The following is a 17,047-nucleotide window of genomic DNA, read 5'->3' as shown; positions in this document are numbered from 1 at the left end:
ATAAATTTATCTCAGCCTTAAGAATATTCTAAAAGTCTCTTCTTGAAAAGGTTGTGGAAGCAGTTTCAAAGACTCGCAACCCCTGAGAAAAACATTTAAACTCATGTTTAAAAGGCAACCTTTCTAAACAGTAACCCTTTATTTTAAATTCTCCAAAGGAATCATCCTATCGACATCTAACCTGTCAAAACCCCTCAAAATCTTACATGTTTAAATCACACAGCCTTTTACTCTTCTAAACTCCAGCAGACAGAAAGCTTAGTATGTACGACTTTCATGCATAAGAAAATGCACCCATTCCAGGTATTACTATGGTAAATATTCTGGAACTTCTTACAACATATTACATTCTTCCTTAAGTAAGGTGATCAATTCTGTACACATTACTCCAGATGTGGTCTCATCAGGGCCCTGTAATAACTGAAGCATAACTTCCCTACTTTTGTATTCAATTTCCTTCACAATAAATGATAAACATTCTATTAGCCTTCCTAATTACTTGATGTATCTGCAGACCAGTCTTTTGGCAATTCATGCACTAGGATACCTAGATCTCTCTGCATTTCAGAGCTTTCCAAACTTTCATTATTTAAATAACATGCTTCTTTGATATTCTTTCTGCCAAAATGAACAATTTCACATTTCCCCACATTATACTCCATATGCCATATCTTTAGCCACACACAATCAATTTGTATTTTTCCATAGAGTCATGTCCTCTTCACAACTTATTTTCCTACCTGTCTTTGCATCATCAGTGAATCTGGCAACAATTCTTTCCGCTCTTCATTTAAATAAATTATGTAAACTGTTGGGGTCTCAACACCGATCCCTGTGTCACCCGACTCATTTCCTCTTGCCAACCTGAAAAAGCTTGCTGTGTTCAATGTGAAAAAGACCCACTTAGGACTACCAGTAGACAGCTGTACACCTATCTTTCAACATGGTTTGCCAACTTTCTTCAAACTCTGCAGCAAGAGCAGTTGCTTTATCATTAAGTGGAAGATTCGAGCGCAAGGACTATAAAAGGAAATGCAACAACTACAGCAGCCCATATTTCCAACTGTTGTTGGTAAAAAAAAATTGTCCTAAGGCATTTACATTTTAAAAAGTGAAACTGCATTCAAATTGGAGACCTGGGTAAAATTTCTGTGGAAGATCTCTCAATCTTTGCCATAATTTCAGCACCATTTCTGAGATTCCTACTGAAGGTATTGCAGTGGAAGACTGAAAGGACTCCAAAAATATCCAAGCAGTGCCAATTACTGCTCTCAAGATATTTTTTAAAAACTCTTTTCAACACTAACACACCTTGGACATAGTTCTGAAAGTGTATGCCTAGATTTAAATAATTTATTTTTGACATTGTTAATTAAAACCCAAATCACCAAATAATGCAGAGTAAAGTGGATCAATTATCTTTAAGTCATTTTTATTTGCTTTTGTTTATCAATATTGTTTAAAACATCTAATTCATTTTGACATGCTCCTGAAAATACCTAATACCAATTTAAAAAGAAAGCACGTTTTTAATCAAAATTTGGTGCAAAGTGCATTTTCTAGTAACCTGTTCTTAAGAGACAAGGCTATATAATTATACAATAATATTACTTCAAAAATGCTTAACAACATATTGTTGGATTTTTCAAACTTTGATTCCTGTAACCCAAATGGTCTGTGAGGAAATCACAAGAGGCTGTGAGATCAACAACTTTTTACATTTGCAAAACTGTGTCTGTTCTCTAACCATATATCGATAGGCAAACATTTTCTGAACATCTATTACCGTTTTCTCATGTTAGCTGTCATGATTATTTGAAAGCTCAGACAAGAATTCTCCAGACAGGATCATTAAAACCACTGATATGTATGTAATGCAGCAGTAATAAATCCCAGTAACACTACTATAATGGTGTTTGATGTAACATAAATACTGAAAATGCTGGAGAAACTCAGGTCCGACAGCATCTGTGGAGACAGAAACAGAGTTAAGGTTTCAAATTCAGTACGACTCTTTCAGAACTGAAGTTCCTGAGTTGACCGAGTTAATTTCATTGACTAATTATTGATTCATCAATTTTCCAGCAGACTAAGATTATGAAATTCTGATGACCTTACAGTTTTGGACTTGTTTCAGAACAATTTAAACTTTAACAGGCGGTTTAGTATTTTACCAAAGAAGAAAGGCAACTGAATAGCCTTGCAGCAACTTCAAGGTTTTATCTCTTTCTTTTTCACTCCCAGCTTGTTCCCCACAGCCCCAAAAATTCTCTTCAGGTGCTTATCCAATTCCCTTTTGAAATTCACAACTGAGTGTGCCCCTACCACAGCCCAGCAGTGCATTCCACATTCTATGCATTTGCAGTACAAGAAATATTTATTCATTTTACCTCTGGTGCTTCTGCCAATCACCCTAAATCTGCCCCTTTGGTTTTCCACTCTTCTACCAAATGGGGACAATTTCTGTTTACTCAGTCTGGATATTTCTTGATTTTGAACACTTTCATCAAGTGTCTTCTCAACCTTCTCTTTTCCAACTTCACCAATCCATGTAAAAGGAGCCACATCTTTACCTATTCGACCAACCGGTCATAAATCTCTACACAGTTCACAATGCTTCCTATTTTTGTTGTCTACAAATTTTGAAATACAAACAAGTTTTGGTAATTAATATAGATCAAAAAAGCAGTACTGACAACTGGGGTATCCCAATATAATCCTCCTCCAGTCCATTTACCACAACTGGTTCTTGTCACTGAGCCAACTTTGTATTCAATGTTGCCAGCGTGTTTTTTATTCCAAGGGTTTCAGCTTCACTGGCACTTTGACAAAATCCTCTAGGAAGTCCATGTACGTCACATCAATCAAATTACTCTCAATAATTCTCTATGCTAACTCAAAAAAATGCAAGTTAATTTTTCTTTCATTCACAAAATGTGGGCATCACTGGGTAGATCAGCATTTACTGCCATCCTTCATGTCCTTGAAAAGGCAGTGGTGGGCTGCCTTCTCTAACCACTGAATTCCATGAAATGCAGGTAAATCTATAGTGATGAAGGGGAGGTTGTTGCACAACTTTGACCAATGACAATGAAGGAACAATGATATAGTTTCAAGTCAAGATGGTTCGTGGCTTGGAGAGAAACTTGAAGGAGCCTTGGTGAGTTACTGCAGTGCATCAGTGCCACTGTATTTCAATGTTGGAGGGAATGAATGTTGTAGATGGAGTGCCAATCAAGTGGGCTGTTATGTCTTGGATGATGTTGAGCTACACTCATGAGTATTCAACCACACTCCCAACTTGTGCCTCATACCTGGTACCAGTTTTGATGAATCAGAAGGTAAGTTCTTGCTGCAGAATTCCCTGCCTCTAACCTGCATTTGTAACCGCAGTATTTATATGGCTGGTCCTGTTGAGATTCTGGTCAAAGGTATCCTTCAATGTATTGATAGTAAAGGATTCAACTAGGGTAATGGCACTGAATGCCAAGGGGTGATGGCAGGATTCTCTCGTTGGAGATTGGCTGTTCTTCAACATTTCTGTGGCTTGCACATTACTAAACAGCCCAGCCTGAATGCTGTCCAGATCTTGCTGCATTTAGACAACGACTGGTCCAGTATGAGGCAGTTATGAATGGTGCTGACCATTGTGCAATCATCAGCAAACGTCCTCACCTCTGACCTTATGATGAAGTGAATGTCAATGATGAAGTAGCTGAAGATGTTTGGGCATAGGACAAGATCCAGAGGAACTTGGGAAGGGCTCTTGAGGCACAATGGTAGAGCCCCAACCTCTGAGCCAGTAGGCCTGGATTCAAGACCCACCAGCTCCAGAGGTTCCTCACGTACCACCCCACCAACCTCCGGATCCAACGCATCATCCTCCTGCCATCTGCAATCCGACCCCACCACCAAAGATATTTTTCCCTCCCCACCCTTATCTGCTTTCCGGAGGGACCACTCTCTCCGTGACTCCCTTGTCCGCTCCACACTCCCCTCCAGCCCCACCACACCCGGCACTTTTCCCTGCAACCGCAGGAAGTGCTACACCTGCCCCTACACCTCCCCCCCTCACTCCCATCCCAGGCCCCAAGACAACTTTCCACATCAAGCAGATGTTCACCTGCACATCTGCTAACGTGCTATACTGCATCCGCTGTTCCCGTTGTGACCTCCTCTACATCGGGGAAACCAAGCGGAAGCTTGGGGACCGCTTTGCAGAACACCTACGCTCGGTTCGCAATAAACAACTGCACCTCCCAGTCGCAAACCATTTCAACTCCCCCTCCCATTCCTCAGACGACATGTCCATCCTGGGCCTCCTGCAGTGCCACAACGATGCCACCCGAAGGTTGCAGGAACAGCAACTCATATTGCGCTTGGGAACCCTGCAGCCCAATGGTATCAATGTGGACTTCACAAGCTTCAAAATCTCCCCTCCCCCTACCACATCCCAAAACCAGCCCAGCTTGTCCCCGCCTCCCTAACCTGTCCTTCCTCCCACCTATCCCCTCCTCAAACCTCAAGCCCCACCCCCAGCTCCTACCTACTAACCTCATCCCGCCCCCTTGACCTGTCCGTCCTCCCTGGACTGACCTTTCTCCTCCCGAACTCCCCACCTACACTCACCTTTACTGGCTCCATCCCCGCCTCTTTGTCCTGTCTGTCTCCTCTCCACCTATCTTCTCCTCTATCCATCTTCTATCCGCCTCCCCCTCTCTCCCTATTTATTTCAGAACCCCCTTCCCCTCCCCCATTTCTGAAGAAGGGTCTAGGCCCGAAACGTCAGCCTCTCTGCTCCTCTGATGCTGCTTGGCCTGTTGTGTTCATCCAGCTCTACCCCTTGTTATCTCAAGCATTATTTAAACGCTGCTTTGTCGACAGTAAATGAAAGGTAAACGCAAGAAAAGCCCATTACTAAAGACTAAATATAACATAAAATATAATACAATGAGGAAGGGTCCCGACCCGAAACGTCGACTTTCCGATTGCTCTGATGCTGTGTTCCTCCAGCTCCACACTGTTGTGTCTAATACAATGTTAATACACAATATGTCACAAGTCACTGCGCATGGCGACACTAAATACAACGTTTTTAAGAGAAAAGATATGAAAGACCAGTAGCAATAGAATCCATTAAATTGTCGGCCTACTATACATATCCAAACCGTTCAATAATTGCTTTTGTTTTCCCAGAGAAGGAAATCTGCCGCCCTCACACAGCAGCCTGTATGTGGTGCCAGTCCCTCACCAACGTAGCTGACCTCTGAAATGAACATCACACTTGGACCCATCCCCGACGCCACTCTCCCAAGATAACCGGGGATGGGTAATAAATGCAGGCGTGAAATCAAAAAGACAGGGGTAGCGGGGAGAGAATAAAGGGAAGACGCCGTTGGCGACGGCCATCACCTCCTCCAGATGAAGTTGCGATGCTCGCTGGGAGGCCAGGTGCAGGAAGCAGTCCTTGATGTTGCTGAGTCTGAGTTGCACGCACACAGCACCGACAGCCAACATCCTGCCTCGCGCCGCTTACACCGTTAGCCGCAGGATTCCACAGATTCGAATTCAGACCGCATTCTCCAGTTCGAGCACCCGTCAATTTCCGTTTCCGAAAATGATCTACCGGCGCAAGGTCCTTCGATTGACGTCTGACCGGCCTATCACATCCCGAGCTCAACTGGGGGCCCAGAGGAGGCGGGACTCCATCCGAGGCCAGTGCCGAACGATCTAGTCATCGAGCGATCGGTGCTCGATTGCGATCGTCTTTTCTTCGGTTAAAGATGGCTGCTCAGGTTCCTGAGGTGTTCAAACACCATCGGCAGGAAAACGTCTGCTTCACACGACCCAAATACCGAGAGGGTCGGAGGCTGAGGGCTGTCAAAGTAAGTGCTGCTTCGGATGTAGTTTAAGGTTTGTAGAACAACCCGATCCTGTCCTGTAGCTCATTGATTGGGAGGAATGCATAAGTCTATCGTTGAATGCAATGTTATTCTCAATGAGGATACAACATGGCTGTCTGTCGGAAAGATGCGGATATTTTGGGGTTTTCTTGGATCTTGAGAAAACGTTTATCGTTTTCTTGTCGACATTGAGCGTGATCCAGATTTCCACTTTATGGTGGAAAATATTTAATAACTTACTGCTAAATTACCTAATTTCAATGGCAAAATATTGCGCTGGATTACCTCACCAGAAAGAATTCTGTCCTTCCTCAATTCTTTTCTTTATAATTATAAACAGTTCGGTTATCATCTAAACGTTAGCGGGTATAAACAGGTTATTTAATTTAACCCTGTAAACTCTAGAATATTTATGATTCTTGGCTAGAGATTCACTCTGTCGAACTGAAGTATAATTATTCTCGCAGTTCGCTTGAACGGCATTCTAATTTAAACATTGACTCCCTCCACCACAGTGACAGTATTACATACAAGATACATTACAGATGCATTCAGGTAACTTCACCCAGGTTATTTCAATAACACCTTACAAACCCATGAGTTCTACCACCTAGAAGGACAAGAGCAGCAGTTACGTGGGAAACCACCATCTATAACTTCTCCAAGCCGCACATTATGCTGACTGGGGTCCGTATGTTGGTTCCTTTACTGTTGCTATCAAAATCCTAGAACTGATTTCCTAACACTACTGCTGAAATAATTAAACCACGAGGACTGCAGCAATTTGAGAAGATAGTTCAGCATCAGTTTTTTTTCAAGGGCAGTTAGGAACGGGCAACAAATTCCTAGCCAGCAATGTTCACATGTAATGGCATATTTTAAAATTCTGCATTTTAGAATCGAATGATGGCTTCCAATTTCACCACCATTTTTCTGCCATACAGCTGATTTTGCAGACCTCCTATATTTTTCTTTGTCTTGGAAATACCGCAGTCAGTATGGCTATACATTGGATGACAATGTCATCCCTTCAAAGACCTTTAGGACTTCACTCACCCAACAGACCTGTCTCTGAACCTGAACAACAATTTGTCAATGCTGTACAGTAACATAACATTCAAGAGCAGGAGAAGTCTATCTGGCCCTTCAAAGCTGTTGTGTAATTAGTAAAATCATGGCTGATCTGATTATGGTCTCAACTTTATTATTCTGTTTGCAAACCATAACCCTTGATTCCCTTGTTTGTCAATATTCTATTCAACTCAGCCTTGGATAAGTTCAGTGAGCCATCCTCCACTGCTTTGTGGAGAAGATAATTCGTGATCTCCTTATGTTAGGAATAGAGCATAATGATGAACACGCAGAATTAAAAACAATTTATTGAATCCATATAACAATTGTAAAATAGTTGAATTAAATGCACAAATTGAGGTAAACGGATTTAAATACCATTACGGAGGTGTGGTTACAGAGTGACCAAGATTGGAAATTGAACATTTGGGATTTAAGAGGGATAGGCAAAAAGGACAAGGAGATGAGATAGCACTCTTAATAAAAGACAGGATCAGTAGACTAGTGAGAGGGAATCTTGGATAAAAGGATGAAGATGTAGAATCAGTTTGGGTAGGGTAAAAAACAGTAAGGGGCAGCACACTTTTTTTCAAGTTGTTTATAGATCACTAAACTGTACAGGTAATATTGGGCACAGTACAAATCAGGACATTACAGTTGCGTGTAATTGTGGGTAATAAAGTAATAATGGATAATTTCAGTTAACACAGAAGCTGTGTTAATCAAATCAGTACTAATGCTATGGAGGATTCCTGGAGTGTGAATGAGATGGATTTCTGGAGCAGTTATATTGAGGAGCCAACTAGAGAGCAGCCCTTGGTGTTTGTTTCCCAAACAAGGGTCTTGGGAAGTCAGAAATTAAAATAAATTTAGTATTGATAGTATTTAAAAAGTTAACTTGATTTAAGATTGATGAATTTATGAGCTTCATCCCAAAGTATTGAAGGATCATTAAACATCAGAGCAGAATTCGGCCTTTTGGCCCATCGAGTCCGCTCCAACATTCAGTCATGGCTGATGTGTTTCTCAACCCCATTCTTCTGCCTTCTCCCTGTAACCCTTGATCCCCTTAGTGGGATCACTGTGAGGAAAAACTATGGGATCTACCACTCTAAAGCAATAATATAGCGTTGATGATTTTGAAATCACTGGCTTTGTTTCCCTCACATTAATGTTTGACAATGACCTAGGTGTACACAATAAATCTGGAATCGAAGCACCTGCTAATACAGGGAGTGCCAGCTGTGGGAGTCATGAAGGAGTTGATTGAACTCTTTGCATTATATGGAACCATTGAAGAATATTCTGTATTGCATGAGTATCCAGCCGAGGAATTCACAGAAGTTTATCACATCAAATACCAAAGATTACAGAGTGCAAGGTAATGAACTAGGAATGAACTAGGATAACTTTCTCAGTTTATCTTTCATTCTTTCTTTGTACAGTAAACCTTTTACTAACTGGTGCCCTATGGGACCAGTAGTGTGCCGGTTGATCAAGAGGTCCACATAATCAGTATAAAAACACACACTAAGTAATAGAAATGTAATGGAAGAAAAAAAACACATTGCTGCTGCACTTTACATCATAAATCACTTGAATAATAATCCACTTAGCCTTAAATAAAACTTACAAGCAGAGAGCCTTCCCACGTGCACTCTCAAATGACTACTTGGGCATTGTGGAGATCCCAATAATACAATAAAATCTCAGTATTTTAGGTATATAATTTTTGCCGGTTTATCGAAAGTGCCGATTCTTAAGGTGCCAACTAAAACAAAGTTTGCTATATCTTTTTATTGGAGTTAATGAATTTTTGAAATTAACTCACGTTGGCTAGCCTCTTTATAAAGTAACAAGTTATCCGTTTTATTCTTACCACAGGGTCTGAGTCGTACAAAGTGAATTATGTTTAATATACTGTACAGTATGCTTTTTGGTTCAAAATATAAGTTGATGGTAAAGTTTGTGCGATCTTAGTCCGTGGTTCAATTTTGGATATAGTCTAAAATTCCATACACTTGAAAATTTTACAGATAAAAGTAATGGTATCGGTAAATGTCTATCAAATTTGTATAATTTTTAAAGAAATGTAGCTAGTATTCAATCTTAACAAACATAAACATAATATCTGCTAAGTAAAACCAATATCCATTTATCAGATAATTTGGAGTTACTCCTTTTCTCTGCTACTTGGTATGAATTAAGGTACAAGAGACTCAAATTTTAAAAGCTGTAGTTATTTTAACTGTATCTTTAGTTTCACTAGCAGTCTTCTCATAAGAGAGGAGTTGTAAAAGTGTGCTACTATATTATGATGTTTATTAGATTCTGCACTTCTAAAAATTCTATACCTTCAGTGGTTCCTGGCATTTCAAGAATGTTTTATTGATGTAGAAATGTTACTTCACATAATTTGGTGAAATGAATGTCACTATTTCTATGTTTTTGTCAAAGTAAAATTTAATGTAATTTTATTTTCTATAAATTTGATGTTTATTAAGTATGCTGCACTGCCCAACAACTGGATTTAACCATATATTTTCATCATTTCTCAGAATAGCAAAACGTAAACAAGATGAGCGAAGTTTTTTTGGTCGTTTGCTTCATGTGTGTTATGCCCCAGAGTTTGAATCAGTGGAGGATACCAGAGAAAAATTAAAAGAGAGGAGAAGGTACATAATGAGGTCAACAAGCAACAAAGGTTTGTTCATGGACTACCTTTTTCGTTTATGTAGCTTCCCTTCTGTCACCAAGAATAAAGCCAAAAATTGTTTGTTTCTAAATGTGAAAATGTAATTAGTCTTTTCATTTTTTTTGAACACACACGTTAATGCTTTGCTGAAGGAAGGTTAAGGTTTACACGCTTCAGGTACTCAGAACACAATTTTAACTTGTACTCAAAATAATTAAGTTTGTATCTATTTGTTTGGAAATTTTGAAGTATAATACAGCAGATGCAAAGTCTGTACACCACTCCTATACAGTAGGTTCAAATACTATATTCATGAAATAGCATTAACTGAAGAGTTAGCAGTGAAAACTAACATTTTCTGCTAGTTTCCTTTGGGGAGCAGCCAGATTTTGAAGTTCAAAGATACCAGCTATTGGTGTACAAACATCCTGCAGCAACAAGAAGTATTGAATTCAATGTTTCTTTTCACAGCATTTACAACAATGGCATTCAAGAGAGCACCCTAATAGCAGAATAATAAATTACTGTATATTTTGTACTCTAATACATTCTCTGACTTATCAAGAGCAGTACAACAGATCCAGAAGTGCATAGATGTTCTTTGGGAAGCATATGGCAAATGCATATGGTCATACCTAGAGAGGTGGAGCAGCTTTTTCCAATCATCTGACCCTGCAAAGTTTAAGAAACTGAAACCAACTGGGGAAAATATATGTGCATAAGTATAAAAAACACATAATATGAAACTTTGCATGCTCTAAAATGGATATTTGCTGTTCATATCTTGGACATCCTTGCATTGGTGTATATGTGTTAACCCCCTTCATGTCTCTTTTCTTGAGTGTTTGAATTCTTGCTGAGATACAGAACCACAGAAAACATAACACCAATGAATAGTAGAAAAACAGCTGTTTTTTTTCCAAATTGAGGAAGTTGATCATAGTTTTTAACTACCCCCTCAACATCTCCAGCTCTAATCAATGAACCTGAAATCTACCTGGTCTGCATAGTTCATCCATTATCTTAACCATCAGGAAGCTTGTACTCCAGGGGTATTCAAAACAATTATCTTACTGGGCTAGACAATAAATGTAGTGGAGACCCATGACCTGTATATAAACAGTTACGTACAAAGCACTGAAATCTGGGATTACTTCACTTTAGAATATAAAAACATTTAAGAAAGTTGATTTAAAAAGAACTGAACGAATACTTTATTAAAAAAACCGAAAGAACTGCAGATGCTGGAAATCTGAAACAAAAACAGAAATTGCTAGAAAATTTCAGCAGGACTGGCAGCATCTGTGAAGAGAAATCAGGTTTAACGATTCGGGTCCAATGACCCTTCTTGAGAATTTTACTATAATGCTTTCTGTATCCTCATATCACAACCACCTCTCCGTAATTAATTCTAACATTTGTATATTGGCATCTGAAATAAAATGCTACATCATTTTAAGTTTTACCTACTACAAAGTTCATGGCATATTAATCAGCATGCATTAAAATATTTTAGTGTTTCAAGTAATTAGTTAGTTTTGGGCTGAATTTGAAGCTTGAAGGTTATTTTTAATCATTTAGTAAAATGTTAGATTTCTTTGGTTTCTGATATATTTTCCGAATGCAATCTACTTGAGAATGTAGATAGTGAGGATGATACCAACAGGCATCAGCAGGACTTGGGCAGACACATAAACAAAATCTAAATACAGTGTGAAGTGGTTCACTTTGATACAAAGAATGAGATGAGGCAATATAAAAATAATACCATTTTAAAAGTGTTGCAGAAGCAGAGAGATGTGTGATTGGAACATATGTACATAAGGTAAGAGGACAAGTTGTTCCAATCCTAACAAATTGGATCCCAGAATGAAATCAGGCTTGATAGATTTTTTTAATTAATATGGTAATCATTCACAAATATAATCACATGAGGCTGCAGAGCTTCACTAACAACAGAGCGAATATTTATTACACAAAATCAAAAAAGAAACTATGTGGGTATACAACAGGTTGAAAAATCTTAATAGCCAGCAAAACAAAGTTTCAAACTAGTTCCAACGTGAACACCTTATTCAAATCCTGACAAATTGCACCTCTATTTTAAATATTTAGTTCATCGTGCCGTTTTGCTGCTAGCTGATGTTCATGTATTCTGATGGCTAGTTTCCTTCCTGTCTGTCCGATGTAATGTTTGTGGCAGTCATTGCATGGTATTTTGTAAACCACGTTTGTTCTGCATGTTGTGGGAATGGGGTCTTTAATCCTTGTAAGTGTTTGTTGTAGACTGGCTGTGGGCTTGTGGGCCACTATGATTCCTAGTGGTCTTAGGAGTCTTGTTAAAACCGAAAAAACTGCGGTTGCTGTAAATCAGGAACAAAAACAAGGTCTGGCAGCATCTGTGAAGGAAAAAAACAGAGTTAACGTTTCAGGTCCGGTGACCCTTCGTCAGTTCTGAGGAAGGGTCACCGGACCCGAAACGTTAACTCTGTTCTTTCCTTCACAGATGCTGTTAGACCTGATGCGCTTTTCCAGCAACTTTGTTTTTGTTAGGAGTCTTGTTGTCAGTTCCGATATGTTCCTCATGTTGGGAAGTGTGGTAAGTGTGTTAGGTCGAACTGTATCCTCCAGTTGTTGTCTGTTATGTGGGCATCTGTGGATGAAGTTGTGGGGATATCTGTTTAAAGTGACGGTCTTGTATAAGTGTTCTTTTTCTTCGCGGCATAATTCTGGAGTGTTTGCAGTGTGTTCTGGCCCGTTTAAATAGTGTCCTAATGCAGCTTTGTTTCTGGACATTAAGGTGGTTGCTGTGGAAATTGAGAATTTGATCTGTCTGGGTTGCTTTTCTGTACACTGAGGTTTGGAACTCCCAGTTTGTGAGTCATTCTGCCTTAACATCCAGAAATGGAAGTTGATTGTTAGTTTCTTCTTCCCTTGTGAATTTAATTCTTGTGAATATGCTGAGGAACATTTCGGAACTGACAACAAGACTCCTAAGACCACTAGGAATCATGGTGGCCCACAAGCCCACAGCCACTCAACAACAAACACTTACAAGGATTAAAGGCCCCATTCCCACAACATGCAGAACGAACGTGGTTTACAAAATACCATGCAACAACTGCCACAAACATTACATCGGACAGACAGGAAGGAAACTAGCCATCAGAATACATGAACACCAACTAGCAGCAAATATCTGTACATTCAGACAATGAAGGTCATCAGTTTAACTGGGACAAAGTAACCATAGTAGCCCAAGCCAAACATACACACACATAGCAATTCCTGGAGGCATGGTTCTCCACCCATACTTCAATCAACAAACATATAGAATTGGATCCCATATTTAAGCCCATACAGATCAAAACCGGAAATGACAGTACTCACCACTACGGACTGGACAGTATAAATCCCAAGCAGAGTAGAATAACATTGCTTCAGCGGAGGCTCCACTGATGATGTCACCTAGCATGGTGACAAAACGTCTGAACAAAAACAAGCCAGCTTGGCGAGCAACTCAGCAACCTCATCCACAACCCAAGCTACATATCTTTGCCAATACTTTAAATGTAAACCAACTTTGGATAGTTTGACTAAACCATTTCACATTTGTGATAACTCTGGGAATAGTGGGGCTTGATTTCCAGTGCACTACACCAATGAGTTGTCACCGTATTTATTTCTCATCTCATCACAAAGTTGAAAAGGCTATTTAAAGAGAGCTTACATAATCATTGCTTTTATAAATGGATGCATAAAATACAACAGCAAGAAATTCTGCACTGATTTTATAGAACACCGATTATGTCGCAGCTGGAATATTGGCCCCACACCTTCAAGAGGCTGCAGAGTGTATTTATTAGAGTGATACATGGGATTAAAGCCTTGACTAAAGTCAACTTACTTGGTTTAAAATTTCAACCAAAATTTGGGAGACATCTGTTCCTTAGTACATTCTCCATTGCAACACCCAACCAATCAGCATATGCATGCCAACAAATCAGCACTTTCTTTTCATGCAGTATAAATTGTTCCTTTTGAAATTTGGTATTGATGTGATTCTGTCTTGATCAGTGCAAAACAAAATAGCTTCAACGGTATGTCTCTCTTAACATCAATATATAATATATTGTTTCGAGAGTAATTAGGGGAATTGCAGACATAGGGGGATTAGTGGAGAAACTTAAGGAGGTTAATCAATGTGTAATATCATGAAGAATTTTGATAGACTAAATAAGGACAAACTGCTTCTAGTGGCAGCAAATTTGACCAGTGTAAACAGATTTAAGATATTTGGTCAGAAAATCAGAGGCATAAAAGAAAAACACAGTTCTGGTCTGAAACACATTGGCGTAAGGATCATGGAAGCAGATTCAATACAAGTTTCAAAAAGTAAAACACTTGTATAGGAAATTTTGCAAGCACTAATTACTGGGACTAATTGTACTTCGTATGTTAGGCCAAATGGTTGCCTTTTATGCCATATTACTTTATTACTTGTATATGGATAACACCATTGATCTGTGACATTAACATGCTTTAAATTAGCTGTAAGCAAGCAATTGTATTTGTGTGCCACCTTAAATCATCTCAAAGCACTTTACAGCCAATGAAGTACTTTTTGAATTGTAGACATTGTGTACTATTTGAAACAACAGCTGTATTATACTTCAAACTAAAACTTACAATTATGCTTTTTTCACATTTGTCCTTTTAGATACAGATCTATACAAAGCGGGAAAGAAAGTCATAAAACCAGTTACCTTATCAAATACTGCAAAGGAAGCATTTTCTGAAAAACCTGAGCATTGTGCAAGTTTGGAATCCAAGCAGATGAAGTGGAATACAGATTCCATATATAGTTACCCAATGCCGTTGCCACCACTTCAACCAGATAATCCAGCCGCTTCATCGACATCAAGGGTCAGACAAGAATGTCCTCAAATGTCTTCTTTTTGTGGAACATTACCGAAAGACATTGCTGTTAGTACAGAAAACCAATCATATTTTGAATCTAAATTACCTTGTTTTCACAACCAGTGTTTGGACAAATCTGGTGATTCTAAGGATTCCTGGAGTTCGGAAAGAAAAACTTGGACCCCTAATATTGGGACTTGTGTCTCCAGATTTGTTCCCAGGACTACTCTGCTGCAAGGCAGGAAGAAAATAAATCAAGAAATGAACATTCACATATGTGATGGATTTGATACTGACAGTACTACAGTGGTATTAGGACCAAAGCTTCCAGAAATGCCAAAGATGGACTTAGGGGATACTTCCTTAAATATGTCTGCTACTTTGATCAGGAATAAACTTACAGAGGTATGCATTATACAGCATTACGTCCACAATAGAATACTGGAACAAGGTAGCCAAAGATGATGAGAGACATGACATGGAATCTTCTGTTTGTGTGCACTGTGAAAACTAAATATCAAAAATGTACCCAGTCAACATATAGTACTGAGTTATGTGCAAATCTAAAATTACATTTTGTTAGTCACATTTAATTTGATTACACCTAGATTGCTCACACGTATACGCATATACAGAAAATTTCAGGCTTATTTGAACACTGAGGGTAATTATCCACATGGACTGATTGGGTTGAATAGTCTGTTTCAGTGTTATAACTTCTATATGTTTCTATATTTTAGAAACTAAATAAAAACCTTACTTTATTTTGGTTTGAAAAATTTAGTTTTCCCACCAATTCTTCAATTTTTCACAGGAAAGCAAGCATCTGGTGGCATGTAGGATTTTCATATGGGCAGATGAAGAGGAAGCTAGTGTTATCACATAGCTTTTAGGAGCTGCTGCTCCATATATCTTGGTAGATAGTTCATGACTAGAGTAGACAGGCCTGGGAACAAACTACTTGACTTTTTTTTCAAGCATGGAATTGATGCATGGTTGTATAAACCTGCAAAGGAAATTTAAAAAGAATAATTAAAAGATGTTATCTCTCAAGAGTTGTTTTTGTGACATGTTGAAAAAGGTTGATAGCTGTGTTTATAGTTAAAAGTTTTTCTTGTTTTCACTAGGTTTTGTCTTCTTCTACAAAAGAAGCTGAAGTATTACAAATAAAACCTCCAAAACAACGTCGAAGAATCTAAAGATGAGCTCCCTGAAAGATGGAAGAAAAATAATTGCTTCGCTATTATGTGCTATTTCACATAAGTACTTCACATAAAATGTATTGGTTTGATTATTGGTAGCTCTTGCTACCTAAGCAAATGTACCAATCTACTTTATGCATAAGGTGATTCCAGAAAGACAACAGCGTTAATCTGGAAGATTGCTAGTTATAATATTTAAGAGAGGAAGGTTACCCACAGACACTGGGAGATCGTTTTTCAAATAGTGCTGTGTGATCTTTAATGTCCACTAGAACAGTCAGAAGCAACCTCAATTTAATGTCACTTCAGAAGAACGGTGTCTTCCATAGAAATCCTTCAATAATGCACTAAAGTGTTGCCTTGGCTCATATATTCAAGTCTTCACACAATACTTCATTCCACCAATTGTAGTGGGAGGCCAAGCCTAGGAAATTTAGAAAGAGTAAGTTAATATGGAAAATCAAATTTGCCAGAATAGAAGTTAAATATAGATTTAGAATGATGACTATAATGAAGGACAAAGAAAAAAGGTGAAAACACACAAACATAAGACAGGTACAGAAAAGAGAGAGATGTGATTAACAATAAATAAAATTGTTCAACAATGCAAAAGCAAGTGTTGCACTTACACCGAGTGATAGACCCCTAAGAAGAGATTGCTTTCGTGAAGATGAGCACACTTTAATTTTGCATATGAATAACAATGAGCAATCAGCTGAAATTCACAGGAAAAGGCTTTTTTGATACTTTTCACCCCCTTAATATTAAATAACTTCAGAAATAAATGTACTCACCAACTTTGCTTGTTTTTACTAATTGTGTAATTTCCATAACCATTTCTGAAATAAAGATGGAACGATGACATGGTTAAATTGCTGATGGAAGAAAGGAAATTATTTAATGTCTTCAAAAATATATTATGATTTGCTTGTTCTGGGATATGATTGAGTTGGAATGATGCATTTATTCCCAATCCCTAGTTGACTTGCAAATATAGTGGTGCGCATTATTGAATGGCTGCAAACGTAGTGATACTGTTGACGTTAGATAGGGGAGTGTAGGATATCAACATGGCGCAAAAGGAGGAGTTAGGATATGTGCCTGGTTTAGGCTTATATTTGGTGGTAGCAATCACAGAAGATTTTTTTTAATGATATGTTAGCACAGTTATGTTATTTACACAGTTGTAAATATTTCATGGATTTGCAATGGCTTCGGTTATATTAGCCACACATTCTATTATTCACTATCAGCCA

At 38.6% G+C, this 17,047-nt stretch overlaps 2 protein-coding genes across 2 annotated transcripts in view; one reads left to right on the top strand and one right to left on the bottom strand.

The window, feature by feature from the left end:
- pex1 (peroxisomal biogenesis factor 1) overlaps positions 1 to 5,665 on the bottom strand; it is an 84,688-nt gene extending 79,023 nt beyond the window's left edge. Inside the window, exon 1 of the mRNA XM_048606415.1 lies at positions 5,413 to 5,665. Coding sequence (XP_048462372.1) covers positions 5,413 to 5,517 — 105 coding nt within the window. The 5' untranslated portion in view covers positions 5,518 to 5,665. The remainder of the gene's footprint in view (positions 1 to 5,412) is intronic.
- A 41-nt stretch (positions 5,666 to 5,706) lies between these two features.
- rbm48 (RNA binding motif protein 48) lies at positions 5,707 to 16,663 on the top strand. The gene is made up of 5 exons (XM_020520745.2): positions 5,707 to 5,885; positions 8,165 to 8,355; positions 9,533 to 9,678; positions 14,390 to 14,994; positions 15,717 to 16,663. The coding sequence occupies exons 1-5, from the start codon at positions 5,784 to 5,786 to the stop codon at positions 15,786 to 15,788; spliced, it is 1,116 nt and encodes a 371-aa protein (XP_020376334.1). The 5' UTR covers positions 5,707 to 5,783; the 3' UTR covers positions 15,789 to 16,663.
- The last annotated feature ends 384 nt before the right edge of the window (positions 16,664 to 17,047 follow it).

This window comes from Rhincodon typus, chromosome 2 (assembly GCF_021869965.1).
Source record: "Rhincodon typus isolate 14 chromosome 2, sRhiTyp1.1, whole genome shotgun sequence".
NCBI classification, from domain to species: Eukaryota; Metazoa; Chordata; class Chondrichthyes; order Orectolobiformes; family Rhincodontidae; genus Rhincodon; species Rhincodon typus.
Note: the sequence above shows the minus strand (reverse complement) of the source record. Positions and strands in the feature narration are given on the sequence as shown.

What these genes read in the sequence shown, in the direction of transcription:
- rbm48 (XM_020520745.2), top strand. Translation starts at nt 5,784, where the DNA reads ATGGCTGCTCAGGTTCCTGAGGTGTTCAAACACCATCGGCAGGAAAAC. An exon ending in CAAAGATTACAGAGTGCAAG is followed by an intron (nt 8,356 to 9,532) that starts GTAATGAACTAG and finishes ATCATTTCTCAG; the next exon opens with AATAGCAAAACGTAAACAAG. An exon ending in GAGGTCAACAAGCAACAAAG is followed by an intron (nt 9,679 to 14,389) that starts GTTTGTTCATGG and finishes TTGTCCTTTTAG; the next exon opens with ATACAGATCTATACAAAGCG.